This window comes from Spinacia oleracea, chromosome 4, assembly GCF_020520425.1.
Source record: "Spinacia oleracea cultivar Varoflay chromosome 4, BTI_SOV_V1, whole genome shotgun sequence".
In the NCBI taxonomy this organism is placed as follows: Eukaryota; Viridiplantae; Streptophyta; class Magnoliopsida; order Caryophyllales; family Amaranthaceae; genus Spinacia; species Spinacia oleracea.
The window spans coordinates 166770207-166786616 of NC_079490.1; the positions used below are offsets into that span (position 1 = coordinate 166770207).

General features: G+C 37.3%; 2 protein-coding genes across 5 annotated transcripts; one reads left to right on the forward strand and one right to left on the reverse strand.

Annotated features, from left to right (window-relative positions):
- Positions 1-86: 86 nt before the first annotated feature.
- LOC130471979 (uncharacterized) lies at positions 87-7167 on the forward strand. Its single transcript, XM_056842355.1, has 10 exons — positions 87-212; positions 761-909; positions 3423-3699; positions 3784-3886; positions 3965-4092; positions 4173-4251; positions 4332-4443; positions 5138-5313; positions 5395-5515; positions 5963-7167. The coding sequence occupies exons 2-10, from the start codon at positions 763-765 to the stop codon at positions 6788-6790; spliced, it is 1971 nt and encodes a 656-aa protein (XP_056698333.1). The 5' UTR covers positions 87-212; positions 761-762; the 3' UTR covers positions 6791-7167.
- A 689-nt stretch (positions 7168-7856) lies between these two features.
- Positions 7857-16079, reverse strand: LOC110794401 (uncharacterized membrane protein At3g27390). 4 transcript variants are annotated; one of them, XM_021999373.2, is made up of 12 exons: positions 15931-16079; positions 15565-15732; positions 15291-15399; positions 14413-14611; positions 14190-14320; positions 13026-13314; positions 12826-12932; positions 12468-12609; positions 12180-12375; positions 11244-11487; positions 8626-10525; positions 7857-8304 (listed from the first exon to the last, which is right to left on the reverse strand). In XM_021999373.2, exons 2-11 carry the CDS (start codon positions 15656-15658, stop codon positions 10399-10401), a joined length of 1638 nt encoding a protein of 545 aa, XP_021855065.1. In that variant the 5' UTR covers positions 15659-15732; positions 15931-16079; the 3' UTR covers positions 7857-8304; positions 8626-10398. The 4 variants fall into 4 exon arrangements, with proteins under 4 accessions (XP_021855065.1, XP_021855064.1, XP_056698336.1 ...); XM_021999372.2 differs by having other exon boundaries at positions 15832-16011; XM_056842358.1 differs by having other exon boundaries at positions 8626-9093; positions 10350-10525; positions 15565-16011.
- Positions 16080-16410: the final 331 nt, after the last annotated feature.

Consider the following 16410-nt stretch of genomic DNA (forward strand, 5'->3'; position numbering starts at 1 on the left):
CCTGCTACAAGGACAATAAAACACTATTCTGAATAGTTGATTTGCTGTTTTGCCCATGCCTCTTTGCTTACTGCTGTGCCTTTCTTTTGAACCACAGGTTTTCCTTCCCTCTATATATGAAGATGTAGCACCCTCTATTCAGTCCCAATCTTTTACAACCTACGCAGAATTTTACAGCTTCCTCTCCACAATCAGAATCTGCAGTTTGTCAGGTATGACCAAATCAAATGGAATTTATTGCTTTGATGTATAAGATCATAAATGTTTGCATTATTGTTTTTCAAATGCCTGCCAATTGAATATAGATTTGTTTTACTAGGTTTGTATTCTCTGCATAACTGATAATTCAAAGTTATACAGTTACAAAAAAAGATGATGTTGTTATGTTAGCTAAAACAGAATTCATGATTATTTTGCTTTGATGTATAAGATCATAAATGTTTGCATTATTGTTTTTCAAATGCCTGCCAATTGAATATAGATTTGTTTTACTAGGTTTGTATTCTCTGCATAACTGATAATTCAAAGTTATACAGTTACAAAAAAAGATGATGTTGTTATGTTAGCTAAAACAGAATTCATGATTATTTCTGTGGGATTAATCATATTTCTTTTCTTTGTATTCTCTGCATAATTGATAATTCAAAGTTACACAGTTACAAAATAAGATGATGTTGTTATGTTAGCTAAAACAGAATTCATGATTATTTCTGTGGGATTAATCATATTTCTTTTTCTTACCATGTGTACAAACTCTAAGAAATGAAGCCTGAACGCGTGTATCTGGATCAGCTAACCGAAAAAAGCAAGGGCTACAAGGTTAAGGTCAAGGTCGTAGAGAAAGGACCGGAAAGGAACTCTCCTTCAAAGGGAATCCTATTCCAAGGACTTGTGATGGAAGATGACAAGGTATAATTGTTTCATTTCGTTTCCCTTTTTTTCATGCTTGCTTACATGTTCTCTGCCAAGTTTATTTCCATCTGTTTTGTCCCCATGCCTTTACTAAGCTGCTGACTTTTAGTTGCCTACTGAGTGTTCTATCTTTTAGAGTTAGTTCTAAGATGCTGCTTATTTCTCAAGCAGCAGTTGGTGTTGATTTTTCCTCTGAATCTGTCAACACATAGTAATTTTTTAAAAAGGAAATTCCTAATATCTCCTTTACACACTCAGTACTAGAATGTTAATAATCTGTCAACACATAATATATTGGGAAAAAGGAAATCCCTGCTAATCTGTCAACCTGGAAATGTTGAACACATAGTAGTATAACAAATATGAGTATCACAGCCACTTCAGATCTGAAAAAGAGTTTACATTATGAATATCGTCCAGGAGTTTTTTTTCCTGTAAACAATAATGATTTCCCGAATAGGTATATGGGGTTCCATGTTACTCTGTAATCATACATGTTTTATGTCGAATTGTATGCATGCAACTGCTATGTTTACATTTTTTTCCCCTGGTGTACTCTCATTTCCTTCCCTGTTTGTGGTCTATGCATATGGTTTCCTATTCACGCTGCCATTCTGTTAACTTATTTAGTATTGATAGATACGTTAGATACGTTAACATAGTAGCATCGTCCAGTGATTAGAATTTTTCATTCCGTAATACCGTCCAGTGATTAGAATTTTTCCCATTATAAATACCGTCCAGTGATTAGAATTTTTCCCATTATAAATACCGTCCAGTGATTAGAGTTCCCATTATAAATACCGTCCAGTGATTAGAATTTTTCATTCCGTAATCAATGATTAGAATATCTACCTATTCTATTTACCTCGTTCCATAATAAACGATTAGAATTTCTGGAACTCCTTTCACTTAGTTGTCCATTCAGAAGAATAACTCGTAAAGTTGTACCTCCTCGCTCTTTAAAAAACATATGAACTCCTTACACTTAGTTGAAAAACATAAACATCCTACCTTCTTACTCTTCAAAAAACATAAGAACTGCTGGCCAGCGTACGTCATCTATCAAATTATTGGATTTCCTGGATACGACTGCATATTTAGTCGCACGTGGTCACCACTGGAATTAGGTTTCTGGTAATAACTCTTTAATCATCAATGTTTTATATCGAATTGTATGCATGCAACTGCTGTTTTTAAAAAAAAATCTGGTATAGTCTTATTTCCTTGGCCTGTTTGTGTTTTTTGCATATGGCTTGCTATTGAAGATGCTATTCCGTTAACTTATTTAGCATTAATAGATACCTTAAATAAGTTAACGGAATAGCACCGTCATAAGGCATAAAACTATAATGTAAAAGCAAATAGATAAATACATACAACACTTGCAAATTTAGGGGACATGAATAACACTGCTTCATTAATAGGTCTAACATTAGGATACATTGGATCGAAGGTAGCTCTCTATACATTATGGGGGCAAGACATGACGGACGGTCTGATCAAGCCTGTGCCCGGGGAGGGCCAGCCACAGGGCAACCAATGCAACCAGGACAGGCTCATAATAGAGCTGTCCAGCGGTTACCTCTTGTTGCTCATATAGTGCTGGTCCTTAGGTGGTTTGTAATTCTGAAGGCGCATACCCTGGGGGGACAACCAACCGAACCAGACATTCGTGGTGTCAACCCTCAGTTTCATAAACCTTCATCTCATCAAACCTACACATGGCCTGGTAATTTAACTGTATGTCGTGTTAGTATCGACAATACATCAGACCATGGTACTTAGTATCGACAATACATCAGAACATTCATGTTAATTGTGATATTTCTGTAAGTATCCAGGTATTCATACACCATCTAAGCATGCTGAACATGATATGTTGTGTACCAAAGGGTACAACAGACGACTCGATCTTCACATCACTTGCCATTTGAGGAGCGTTTAGTTTTGAGGCTTTTAGGTGAATAGGGATTTATTTCCCTTCAGAAAACAGTATACCTGAATAGAGGATAGGTGAGAGAGTGAGTTGGAGAAGGTTGCTTTTTATAGGGGAGTATGCCCATACAGTTGTTAGTTTATATTAAATTATGATGCAAAGTCATTGGTGAGCTTTATCTATTCACACAGTGGAGGGCAGGGAGGCCCAACCATGAATAAGGTTGGATGCCATGTGTATCAGTCTGATTTATGCAGTAAAATCAGCAGTTTTAGGCCACCCAGATTAGTGATTTAAATGTAATATTGACCAGAATCAGCTATTCCCAAAATGCATGTTTTCTATGTCAGTCCTATACATCAATGTTCCCCCACAGGTGTTAGGCTTTCTTCTGTTGCTTCATTCCCAATGCATAGCTGCTATCTAGAAAGGATTCAGTTCTGCCTAAACCCGTTGCCTTATGCTCCCATATTGTTGACCATGTATAGTTACGGTTTTATTTATCAAATATGCACACATGTACTGGTGGTAGTTACTTATTTAAGCTGTTGTATGCTATTGCTTTATGCAGGGAAATCGAATGCGTGCTGCACTTTTTGGAAATCAAATTGATGTCTACAAGGAAGCTATTGAACACTTAGGGAGTTATGAGATAGCTAATGCTACGATTAAAGCCAGCGATGAATATTGGAAAGCCAAAGACGCGAAATACGGTCTGCTTGGATACCAGATGAGCTTTGGCTCACAGGCGGTAATCCAACGAATGAATGCTGAGTCAGGGCCAGTATTACCGGAATACCAATGCCTAGCCACCATCCCAAGAGTGTATGATCCAACTGACAGATTTGGTAAAGAACCTACCCTCTTCCCTACTATGTTGTGATACTATACACATGCGCCAATACTTATTTCTATGCTCCTTTTATTTGCAGATATTGTTGCTGTTGTTCTATACCTCGAAGAAGAAGCACGGAAAGTCACTGGATTTGAACAACGCGAATACTTAGTTCGTGAAATTGTGGTGACAGACCATAGGTACGACTCATACTCTATTTAAAAATCTAAACATCTTGCGCTTTAATCATCAGTGCCAAACCTTCGCCACTTTTGCAGCAATGAGCAGCCAATCACAATTACTGTTTGGAACGAGCTGACTGGAGAACATTGCAAACCGCTCTCCTCATGGGCAGAACAGTTCACTGTTTTTGGATTCACGGCTTTGAGAGGCAGCTTTCATAAAGGTTTTGATTACCTTAATCCTCCATTAGTGTCTGAATACACAGTTTCAATTATCTTACAAAAGACGCTGCGAAATGTACAGGATTTTCCCTTGGTTCCACCATGTCTACTAGAATCATTACTGATCCAAAAGGAGAAAGAGCAGACGCATTGAGGGAATGGTAAGACAGCACATGTCATTCCTTATCCTTTAAAAACACAACATAAAATACCTGGCAACTAACCTCGATATGTTTTGTAGGGTCAAAAATCGCACCGACTGGCTGAGTGACAGGCAAGCAAGGGTATTGGATGTCAGGAACCCTACGAAAGAGAAGGTGATCATCACACTGGACTCCCTGAAGCTAAAAAGGGTATAAACCTTTGCTTTTGTCCTATGTACCTTGATTATCGTCTACAATTATTAAAACTCCAGTCAATGACACAATAATCTCAGATGATTTCATATTCCCAACAACAAAAAACTAATATTTCTAGGCTGCCATATCAGTGTTGGACTATGTTTGCATTGCATAACTGCTAAGCTAAGCTAAGCTAAGTAAGGAAAAAATGTCAGTAAAAAGAAAAAAAAAAACGGATAATGGAAGGAACATCAAAGATATTACATAGCCTAAACTAAATTGCGTTGCATAGCTACTAAAAATAGATAGGGAATTTAAGGACTGCTACAACATCATCATTGTGTTTACATTGCATTGCATAACCTAAACTATATTGCATTGCATAACTGCTAAACTAAGTAACGACAAAATACCATCCAATCAACTACGCTAACTTTACATTCAGTGAGAACAGAATACACAGGTAGTTTTTGTCTGATTAGAGCTGTTATAATGTTGCTTCATAATAAAGCGATCATATGCGAAAAAGTGACGGCCTCAAGAAAGTGGCCCGGGGTAACTGAGCTTAAACCTGTTGGAAACCCACACTCATATGCGAAAAAGTGATACACAAATAATGTATGTCTTATTGTTCCGGTAATGTAGATGCACTTCAGAATATAAAGAAGTGTGCCTGACTTGTGAACCTGTCGGATTTTTTCCCTAGCCTTACAACACCTTGCAAGAGCAACGCCATTGGCTCAGGGTTACAATACCCAACCCTCAAATGAGCACGATCAATGCATACCTGGGGTGCTCTGCTTGTGGACGGCGTGGAGACATTCCAGCAGGGACATCCTACACTTGCACCAGATGTAAGGCAGATACCGTGTCTACTCCAAAGTAAGCTGCAAACTTTAGAATGCTTTGTTACAGACGAATACATGTAATGCTGTGTCACACTTTTGCAAATGATCATTGCAGGATTACCTACAATTTCGTGGCATCTGATGGGACTGGCACAATGGAATGCACCTCGTTCACTGAAGATTCTGAAAAGTTGTTCAGGATGACGGCTGCAGACACGTTCAGGATGAAGAACAGCGTAAGCCTATCTCCCTTAGACTAACAAGTCAACCATGGAAGAATGTTGCAAAACCCATTAGAATGTACACATATACAAATTTAGAAAGAAAAGAACGCAACACTGCACATTGTTATAAAATTAGGCGACCACTGTAAAAAATCAACTTTAAATTTATCAGGTTAAAACTGCAAATTACATAAGAAATGAAAGACAAACAGAGACCACACAAAGGGCATTCGAACTTGTTATACACACTTCCCTGATGACATTTAAATTCTTACAGTGGACTATCAAAAACTTAGTAGGTAGATAACTTATTAAACAATCAGCCATATACTTGCATATGAAATTAGGAGCTTATTGCAGTTTGTGTTGCCTTTATTAATCCTTCGGTGTCAGTTGTTTCTTCTACCATACATAGGCTGGAAAACGTTTCCTAAGCTTAACAAACACCTGTGTTTCCAGAATGATGCAGCGACCTTTGAACAGCTCCAGGAAATGCTCAAGTCCAACCACTTTCTGCTGGAAGTCGGTCCAACAATGGGTCTTTCAAAGAACGGCGTGCTTGAATGGTGCTTGAAATCGATTGATTTGGAATCTGGGGAGGCCCAAGCAGAAAATGTTGAGCATCACTTTGCTGATCAGCAGGCTGAACAGGGTCCGAGTGCCAGCCAGGTGCTTGCACAAGCAACGATTGCTAGGCAGCAGCTTGAACAACCAACGCTTCGTAGGAAGAACCCTGAGCAAGCAATGGTTACTGGGAAGCAGCCAGAGCAAGGAGCCATTCCTCAAAAGAAACTGAAGCAGGCCCAAGCAGAAAATGTTGAGCATCGCTTTGCTGATCAGCAGGCTGAACAGGGTCCGAGTGCCAGCCAGGTGCTTGCACAAGCAACGATTGCTAGGCAGCAGCTTGAACAACCAACGCTTCGTAGGAAGAACCCTGAGCAAGCAATGGTTACTGGGAAGCAGCCAGAGCAAGGAGCCATTCCTCAAAAGAAACTGAAGCAGGCCCAAGCAGAAAATGTTGAGCATCACTTTGCTGATCAGCAGGCTGAACAGGGTCCGAGTGCCAGCCAGGTGCTTGCACAAGCAACAATTGCTAGGCAGCAGCTTGAACAACCAACACTTCGTAGGAAGAACCCTGAGCAAGCAATGGTTACTGGGAAGCAGCCAGAGCAAGGAGCCATTCCTCAAAAGAAACTGAAGCAGGAATTCATAGCTGAGCTCCATGCTGCACAGGGGAGTATTGCAAGACAATCAGACGAAGAGGAGGATGACTCCTCTGGTAAGTAATTCAAGTGCATCATTAGTTGTCCCTTTTGCTTAGGATGAAGAAGCCAGATCCTCTGGTATGTAATTCAAGTCAATCAGTCATCCACCCTTTTGCTTAGCTAAGATTAATGTCTTGTAAAATAATTAGTATTGTAGTTGATCTACCTTGGAAACTTGTAAGATATAGGTAGTCTCTACTTAGCCTGGAATCAACGAGTCCTACACTTCATGCCAACAGAAATAGCTTCTGTTGCGATCGTATAGAAGGTGGGAATGAAGCCTCACTATCTAGAACCCCTTACATATTTTGTAATATAAACATAAGAACTCTTGTTCTATTCTAACTCGGGCACTATGCCGAGTACCTTATATTCTAATTTGCACGAGTGCTTTGTATCTATATTCCATTATAACTCGGGCACTATGCCGAGTACCTTATGTTCTAATTTGCACGAGTACTTTGTATCTATCTTCCATAGACAAAATTATGATGGTCGCCAATTCGTACGGTTCCATAACTTCGTGATTGTTTGTGTCATCTTTTACCATTTGCAATTGTTTTGAGCTTAATGGTTAGCTCGGTGTTTGAAGCACGCTAATTAAATATACCAAACCGATTCTAATATCTTGGGGGACCGCGCGCGGTAGCGCGCGGTCCAACAACTAGTAATGTTAAAAGCCAATATGGTACATCTATTAAAAATGAGTTATATTTGACGTACGGAGTATTCTATTAAAATATAGCAACTTGGTTTGGTAGTGCCTTATTTTGGTAATCATCAGCTCATAATTAGCATGAGGTTATGGAGTCCCGCCTCGGATCTAAGGTTCGATCCCCCTTTCACGCAGGCGCCTTATTTTTTTACCACAAACAAAACAAAACAAAAAACAAGTTGTGATTAAGAATTAAGTTAAGGCTAACGGCGAAAATAGGTGATGTTCTAATATTTTTGTTCAAGAAACAAAAGAGTAAATATAGCTATGAACACGAACCAGCAATACGCAGCATATCTTATTGTAAGGAACACCTGATTCTTGCTAAATGGAGACTTGTTCCACTTTGAAAGATAAACAAAAACAAACAAACTTTGCAAGAAAAAGAACGAGAACTTTCTCATTAACCACGTTTGCCTTAAACTGCTGAAGCATAGACTAAACCATGTCAATAAACACACCTCTTGTACAACTTGCAGAAACTAAAATACAGAGAAACAAGGGAAAAAAACACGAGATTGACAGTAGAAACAACCACATAGTTGCACGATTAGTGAGTCAAATCTTTCAACCAATGCTTCTGCTCATATCAATCCTATGAGAGTGCTTCAACAGTTTCTTCAACTTCCAATACATCCTAAACTCGAATGAAATCTTTCATTGCTGTTAAAATTTTATGACTGAATTCCCTATAACAGACCTGATTTCTGCTAAAACCAAGCATTTATTCTGCTCAAATCCTTCAGAAATTCCTCAAGTATTCCTCCTCGCGAATTCTTCCATTCTTTATCCCCAAATGGAGTTGGTTCTGCCTTGCACAGCTTCACAAATTAGACACCAAAGAAAGAGCTGTTAGGTTCACTTACCAATATAGAATGCCTAAAACAATCTCAAGTTTTGCTGTCACTAACAACATATGAGTACAACATTGTTATTGAACTTAAACGAACTACTCCCTCCATCCCTACATTAACACAACTGAAAACAGAAGGTAACCCCAAAAGTTTGGATTATTCTAAAATAATCCAAAGTTGAAATCATTCTTAGAAAATGAGCGAAAGTTGGGATTATTCATGTCAATTTTTCCAAGAATAAATCATACTAGCCAAGTAGAAAACTTATATGGTTAAATAGGAACTTACAGTTGTAATTGTACTTAGGTGAAAAGTGTTTAGGCACTGTGTAATCATCATCATCATCATCATCTTCCTTCTCCTCCTCCTCCTCGTAATCATCATCTACATGTTTTACATGTTCTTCCTCTGATAGTCTGATTCTTCAGTCTCCTCTGCATTACCGTAATCATCATCATCTACATGTTTTACTACTTCCTCTGAATCTTCAGTCTCCTCCGCATTACCGGATTCCTTCTTACATCCATCTCTCCCAAGGATCAAAATGTCGAAAGTACGTTGTCCATTATACTTAAACACCATAAATTCCCCAAAACTCAAGGAATTTATCCAACACAAATTTAGACCAGCCACCTTCAAAGTGTAATCTACCATCAATTCTAACCACATTAATCAACCATATTAATTTTTTTTTTTCAAGACCACTCTGCTTGGAATTTCTCCAGATAACTTGCTTTCAAATGCAGGTGGGAGCATCTACAAAATATTCAATTTTCATAACATTGAACGTTTCTGAATCATCATAAACTGTGATTGAAACAGCCACCCATCTCTTGTAGGTGGGTCATAACATTGAACGTTTACATAGTCAATTAACAACAATTCAACAAATTCTCGGTTGCAGACATTAACGCAATGAAGAATCCGACCTCGATCAACCGAAATTAAATTTAAAATTGTTCATCTTTATAATTATACAAAAATTAAAGAAACTGAACACTTATACAGAACGAAATCATGAAGCATCAATGAAAACAGGGGAAAAAACAATGGAACTTTGTAAAATTGAATGAAAAAAAAAACAAACATACCAATTTTTCAGAAGAAGTTTGTGGTTGAAACACTTTGAAGAATTGTGGGTGTTTGTCGGATGAAGAACCCATCTCCAAGAAAATCAAAACGCCAAATCTTAATAGTAACGTAGGGTTTAAAGATTGCTTCTTTTTGCTTTTTCTTTTTTGAGACCAGGGAAGGAAAGAAGGAGAGGGAAAATTTAGTTCTGTTCTACGTACTGTCAGTAAAGCTTGTACCAAAAGTTTGGGATCTTAAAACTAATGTGATTATACGATTCTAAGATCCAATGAACCGATCCTATAAAATATACTTAACTAAATTAACATTATAATTAATTTGGATGTTATTTCTAACTAATTAGCTTTATATACATGTCTACAATCATTACCATCAACAAATTACATAACCTAAACAGCCTGTATAATGACTGTAATCCTGCAATTACTGTAAGAAATTGCTCTGTACTCCGTATTAAAGTTCAACATCTCAGAACATAAGCTATAACTCGATCCATACTATTTACTTTTTGATAACTCAAGTTAAAGAATGATTTTTTAAGTACTTAGAACTTAAATTACAAAAGTTTCACTGATCCAATGTAGAATCTCGAACGTAGCTGGTAGCATTTCTTTTTGCCTGAATAAGGGTTTCTTTTTGCCTCCCCCTTTTACCTCAAAGGTTTTGTGGTATTTTCAAAGAAGTAAAACTTAGGCAGAACCACAGAAGTGAAGAACTCAAGCACATCAGGATAGTTTGTCAGAAAGTGCAAACTTGATTATGTACTAGAAACTTTCAATATTTATGACTTCTAAGAGAAAAAATGGCTACATAAGGTTGTTTCTACATCGAGTATTGATACAGTAAGATAGCGATTTCTTATACTAAGTTTCCAACTATAACTTTAATACTATCAGAAAAAGAATGTAGTAAAAACTGACCGATCCCTTATAGCTTTGTCATCAGTATTTGTGAGATGCCAAAGTGAATTCATACTGCTCCTGATCCTAAAGAAATTGACCCTCGGTTTAATTCTTGAGCAATTTCCTTGTCAACTTGAATGAATTTTCGCCGAGATGTTGGCAGCCTTGAGATTGTCAAACAGAAGCCCTGCAGCCTAAAAAAAATCCAGACCATGATATCAGGAGTTGAGCTTAAGAAATGAGAATTCTAATTTAACCTTGTAAGTCCGCTATGTATTACCCTTTCTGTCCCTAAACGTTTTCTACGCTTACTTTTTTACATTTGAGGTGATAACACTTCCTTAATATATATCATTACTCCATTGCCTCAAAGAGGCTCCCGCAAGAAGCGGGGTAAGGGGGGATCAGACATACGCAACCTTACCCCTGCAATTGCAGAGAGGTTGTTTCCAATTGACCCGAAAGCGATAGCGGGACGACAACGGGACGACCATCTTCTACTTCATGAAAAGGAAGCGAATAGGTTCTAAGAGCCATTTTGATTTAGTCCATTACATCCCATAGCCAAAAGAACAAATAAATATTTGGCTCCATTGGATATGGACAAATAACACTTCCTTAATAAATTTAGAAAAAGAACCTTACTGAACCAACACCTATCACAGGTTAGGCACCCAGCTATGCAGGTCTAAGCTTGAGCCACTACCAAACTTTATGCAGCTGATGGGGCTCAACCCTGTGACCTCCAGGAAGGTGAGTTCCCCACCAACTCAACCAATTTATGTTGGTTTACACTTCCATAATACGTGCCACATTATTAATCACATTTCTATGTTGGGCTAAAAAACCACGTATTTCATACCCCAAAATACACTATACGGATACAAGGGACAATAGGAGTAGGTAAATTACCTTCTACTTAAACCCTCTAATTGTGCTCTCCTGATTTCTTCACGTGGAGGCGCACCACCATTGTCCCAAGCTGCCATCCTTGCTGTATCTCCACGGTAAAGAGACAACTTGGAGAGATACAACTCTTCAGACTCTGTCAATTTCAGGTTTCTAAGCTGTTCTTTCATGATACTCATTGGTTCAAATAACCAATCAAACACCTTTCCCTCGGGCCTGTTCAGACCTGTCATCTCTACATTGTTACCTGAAAATATAATGAGGAGACCACGGATTAAGACTTAAGAGAGGTTAAATTACATATTTAATTCACAGTGATCAGAGGTGTAGATGAGTAAGACTGTTTGGTTTGGCATAAAACATTTTCAGTGAAAAATGATTTTTCATGCAGAACTTTTTTCAAGGAAAAACACAATTCTAAACTAGTTTTCCTTTTTGTGGCTCCAAAAAGTAAAAGAACAAGGAAAATGGGGAGAAGATGGGTGAAGATTGATGGGAAGAAGGAAGATGGAGGAAAGATGAAAAATTGGTTTTCCTTCGTTTCAAATGGAAAATGTTTTTCCACCTTTGAGTTCATCATTATCATTATCATTACCCAATTGCCTCAAAGAGGCTCCCGCAAGAAGCGGGGTAAGGGGGGTCGGGTGTACGCAAAATTACCCCTGCAATTGCAGAGAGGTTGTTTCCAATTGACCCAAAAGCGATAACGGGACAACAACGGGAATACCATCATCTACTTCATGGAAAGGAAGCGAAGAGGTTTTAAGAGCCATTTGATTTAGGCCATTTTCCACCTTTGAGGTAGTTATGGAAAATTGTTTTTCATCCCTTGCCCAACCAAACAACATAAAACAATTGAAAAGGTGAAAATCGTTTTCCATGAAAACGTTTTACACCCTACCAAACGGAGCCTAACGGAGAGAAGGGAGAAGCTCTTACCCAAAAGAAATCCTGTTGAGCCACTTTTAATAGAGCGAAGCAAGCAATCCACTAATACATAAGCAGGAACTCCTACATTGATAATCTGGTTGTTCTTTGACTGTTGCCACGCGCTTAAATCTGCAGTTGTGATAGCTCCTTTTGTAAGAAGATCTTTTCCAGCTTGCTCACACCCTTTGAAGAAATTGTCCCATATCTGTTTTATACATCAGAGGGTGTAATAATATCAATCTTTTTAGCTCTTACCTTTGTTTAGAAAGAAGTCATATCCAACACTTAGTCACTTACCATAATGGAATTTAATGCTCTCTTCTTTGCTGAAGTTGTCCTCAGAAGAGGCTCCTTTTTGTACACACCATCGAGTTGTTCATGTAGTCCTTTTACGGGAAGTAAAGAAAAACTGGAACTTTCTCCTCCTCGATAATTAGGTCTGGCTATCCCAAATAGAGAATGGTTATAAACTTATAATTTTGATACTACTCGTGACAGTTTCATGAGTACGGCCCTAATCCCTTCACCTGATTTTTACTGAACTGGGTATTTTACTGTTTAAACTGATTGTTACTGAATATAATGTCTTGAAGTTAAAAGAAAAGGGTTATTACATTCAAGAGAACCTTTTTGGTATATCAGAATCAAAATATACCTTGGAAAACAAGAACCTTCTCTCAAATAAAGAAGGTCGTTAGTGTACTCGTCGAAAATAGACACTGATGCTATGGCATAGAGCAATCCTTTCTTTGTAGATTCTTCCTAAACACCATTGCCGATCCAAAAAAAGAAAAAAAAAATCAAGGGTAAATTGTGATATAAGGATTATAATAGGATCAAGAGACAGAAGACTACCTGATATGCCACTACAGCAGCATAGCAACCGAATCCAATGCTTGAAAGAACACCGCACACAATAGCTACAACGACAGCAATTGGCCACAAGAGGATAAGAAGTCCGGCAAAGGGGACACAAACAGTTTCAAGGAAGGGTCCTTCTCTCCCCACAAGATCTTGTACCAAACGATGCCATCCTTTAAAAAGTAATAGCGGAGATTTGTAAAGTGTTATCAAAGGAATAAAAATAACATCCACCACAATTCCAAGAGCAGCACTTAAAACACACCCTGGAAGCTGCAAAACTCTGTAATAGAAAGCAAAGGTTCAGTATTCTAGTAGATATAAATAATCAACAAGGTCGAAAACTCAGTATTGTTCGACTTATTTTGTCAGAACTGAACTTATTTTATCTGAAATAAACTTATTTGTGTATGAAATGTATGAAAAAAACTTTTTTTCCCCCTAAACTTATATGAACTTATATTAACAAAACTTATCTGAACTTATTTAGTCTGAAATAAGTCAAAATGAGTCGAACACAACTGAGCCTAAATAGAGTATACTATAACATATGTCATGAGTAAAACTTCATAGTTTTGGTTTCCAATCACATTTTAGGAACTAACATATGCACATATTGTAGTCTTTGTAGATCTCAATTGCATTGAATGTTCAATCACATTTTTGAAACCACATCTTCATGAAACAGGTTATCATTCCCTCGTACAACTACAGATTTCAAGGATGGGTTAGACTGCACAGTGCAGACTATCAATCACAAATTTGGAAAATCTAATGCATAATTTCAGCTTTTAGTTTTAGCATTACACAGATTTGAGTCACTTTTCGGTGCAACGGTGCAACTTCTTTAAGAAATGCTCTAAATTCTGTATCTTCCCATACTAAAAGGCGGTATATTTGAAGGATGATAATAAGGATATGGAACAGTTCAGAGTGAGATTGTTTTGTGTTCAAATCAAGCTTATATCTTTGGACTCTTCTAATCTGAGTTCATTGACAAGGACTGGAAGATAATACCATTACATAAGATAGTTGTTCAACATTATCTATGCCTTAATATAATAGTCTTCTGTTTGCAATCTTATGTGTTGAAAATCAGATTGTGTTTATTATATCAAATACTGAAAGTTACATGAAGTCTAGGCAGCAGAAACATACTTGAGTTCAATGGGCTCCTCTTCGTTTGATTCGAGCAATCCATCCATCACAGAGAAAAAAGAATGGAAGGAGAAGTCTGCAAAATCGCGCACAATAGTGCACGCTCCCCATACATTGCTCCAAGTACCATTCTAATATACACATGCCCATACCTATTAGCATATATAGCCTCATACTAAAATAAAAAATAAAAAATCATAAAGCATAGCCGTTACATGTATACCGTTAAGCATCTGAACAACTTCTGAGGAACTGAACCTTCCGTACTAATTGCCCTAAAAGTTTCCATAACAGGCCAAACAAAAGCATAATATTTTGCCATTACCACACTGCCCAGCACCCCAACCACTGTCCATATTGCAATTGGTAGGGGTGACAGCAAGATCAACGCAATCTTCATAAATGGCCCAAATTTCTTGGTCCTGCAAACCAAATCCTAGTATGGTAAGTGTCATTGTTATAACGGATGCAAAGAAAGATTAAATAACGTAATTAAAGAACGCAGAGATTTAACTTGGTTCACTAACAATGTGTTAGCTACATCCACAGGCAAGAGGGGATGAAGGGGTTTGACCGATTCAAGGCATATTCTAACACTCATAATGGTAAGTTTCATGTTTTTACCAAATAATTGATTACTTGAATCTCAAATTAGTAGGGTTTTGTATACAATAGGGGTACAAGTATACAACAAGAATAATCACCTCAAATCATATAAAGTACTGTATGAAACACATCCCTTTACAAAGTATAACACTAAGATTATGACAAACAACCTCTTAAAGATCAATTTAAAAAGTTTGGATCTTGTAGAATACTCCCTCTGTCCCTTAATACTTGCACTGTTTTGACTTTTTGCACTATTTACATAATTCACTTTGACCTATTTTATTTCTAGTATATGAAAACAAATGTTAGTATATAATATATTGTTGGGTTCATCTTAATATATATTTTCAAAATATTAATATTTTTATAAATTTTATAATACATAGTTAAAGATATTGGTGGTCAAAGTTGTGCATTCGCAAGCGTGTCCAGTCAAAACGGTGCGAGTATTAAGGGACGGAGGGAGTATGAACTAGTGAATTAGGAAATTACCTGATTATGCAATAGATGCTGTAAAAGAGATGGCAAGGCCATAACCCAATTACAACACCAGTAACCCCAAAAGCTATCACTAGAAACACAAAGGGGTTGAATATTGCACCTGCAAGTTCAGATATTTGGCATGTCAATCAAATCTGCAGAACTAGTAACTGCGTAAAAACATGTGATCGAATCCCGTCTACATCACTGCCTCTGCGGCTCAATAAACACCGAAAAAACTAACAGTAGAGAGAGAAAGTGATATATATATAGAGAGAGAGCTCACTTTTGACAAGTCCAAGCAGCAAAAGAATGATACAGATAGGGATGAAGAAGATGGCATAAGCAATGTACTTGATGATGACTTTTGCTTCTGCCATTTTCCCCACTACTAGTCCTTTCTTTTCAGACTGCAAGGTATCAGTTTTGCAGCTTTTTCTTCAAATAGTATTCCCTGCAAAAAAAAAAAAAAACCCCCAGTTTTTCTTCTGCAATAAATCTTCACCAAGAAAATAATTAGGAGTAAATTAATGAGAAAACAAGTATAAAATACAGGGGAATCTTGCTGTATTCAAGATTTTATAAGCTTGATATTCCGTATTTTAGGATTTGAAACATTATTTTATGCAGATTGATGTTCCTGGAGATGTACCAATTTTTCAACTTCGTACTGATTAGATGTGTGAAGAAGAGAATCAGAGATGTATCAGGATTCAGGATCATATATTCATATGGGTCCCATGTTGGTTACCAAATGAAATGCCCCATGAGATCCTGATCATATATTCATATGGGTCCCATGTTGGTTACCAAATGAAATGCCCCATGAGAGCCTCGCTCACAAATCACAATTAACTTTGCACTTTGTTTGGCAAATAGGCAACTACACTTCGAGCTCTGCTCAGTCAATCTCCAAGATTCGTAAATAAAACATATTAAGGGGCATTTTCGTAAATAAATTGTCAAAATATACAATCTGCATATTTAAATATACAATCTCTTTTTATATTAAAATTATTTTCTTTTATTTTTATTTTTTTTAAATATACATTGCAATTTTTAGATTGTACGGAGTATATTTGTTCACTATAATTACGAGAATGACACCTGATATGTCAATTAGGGGGATTGT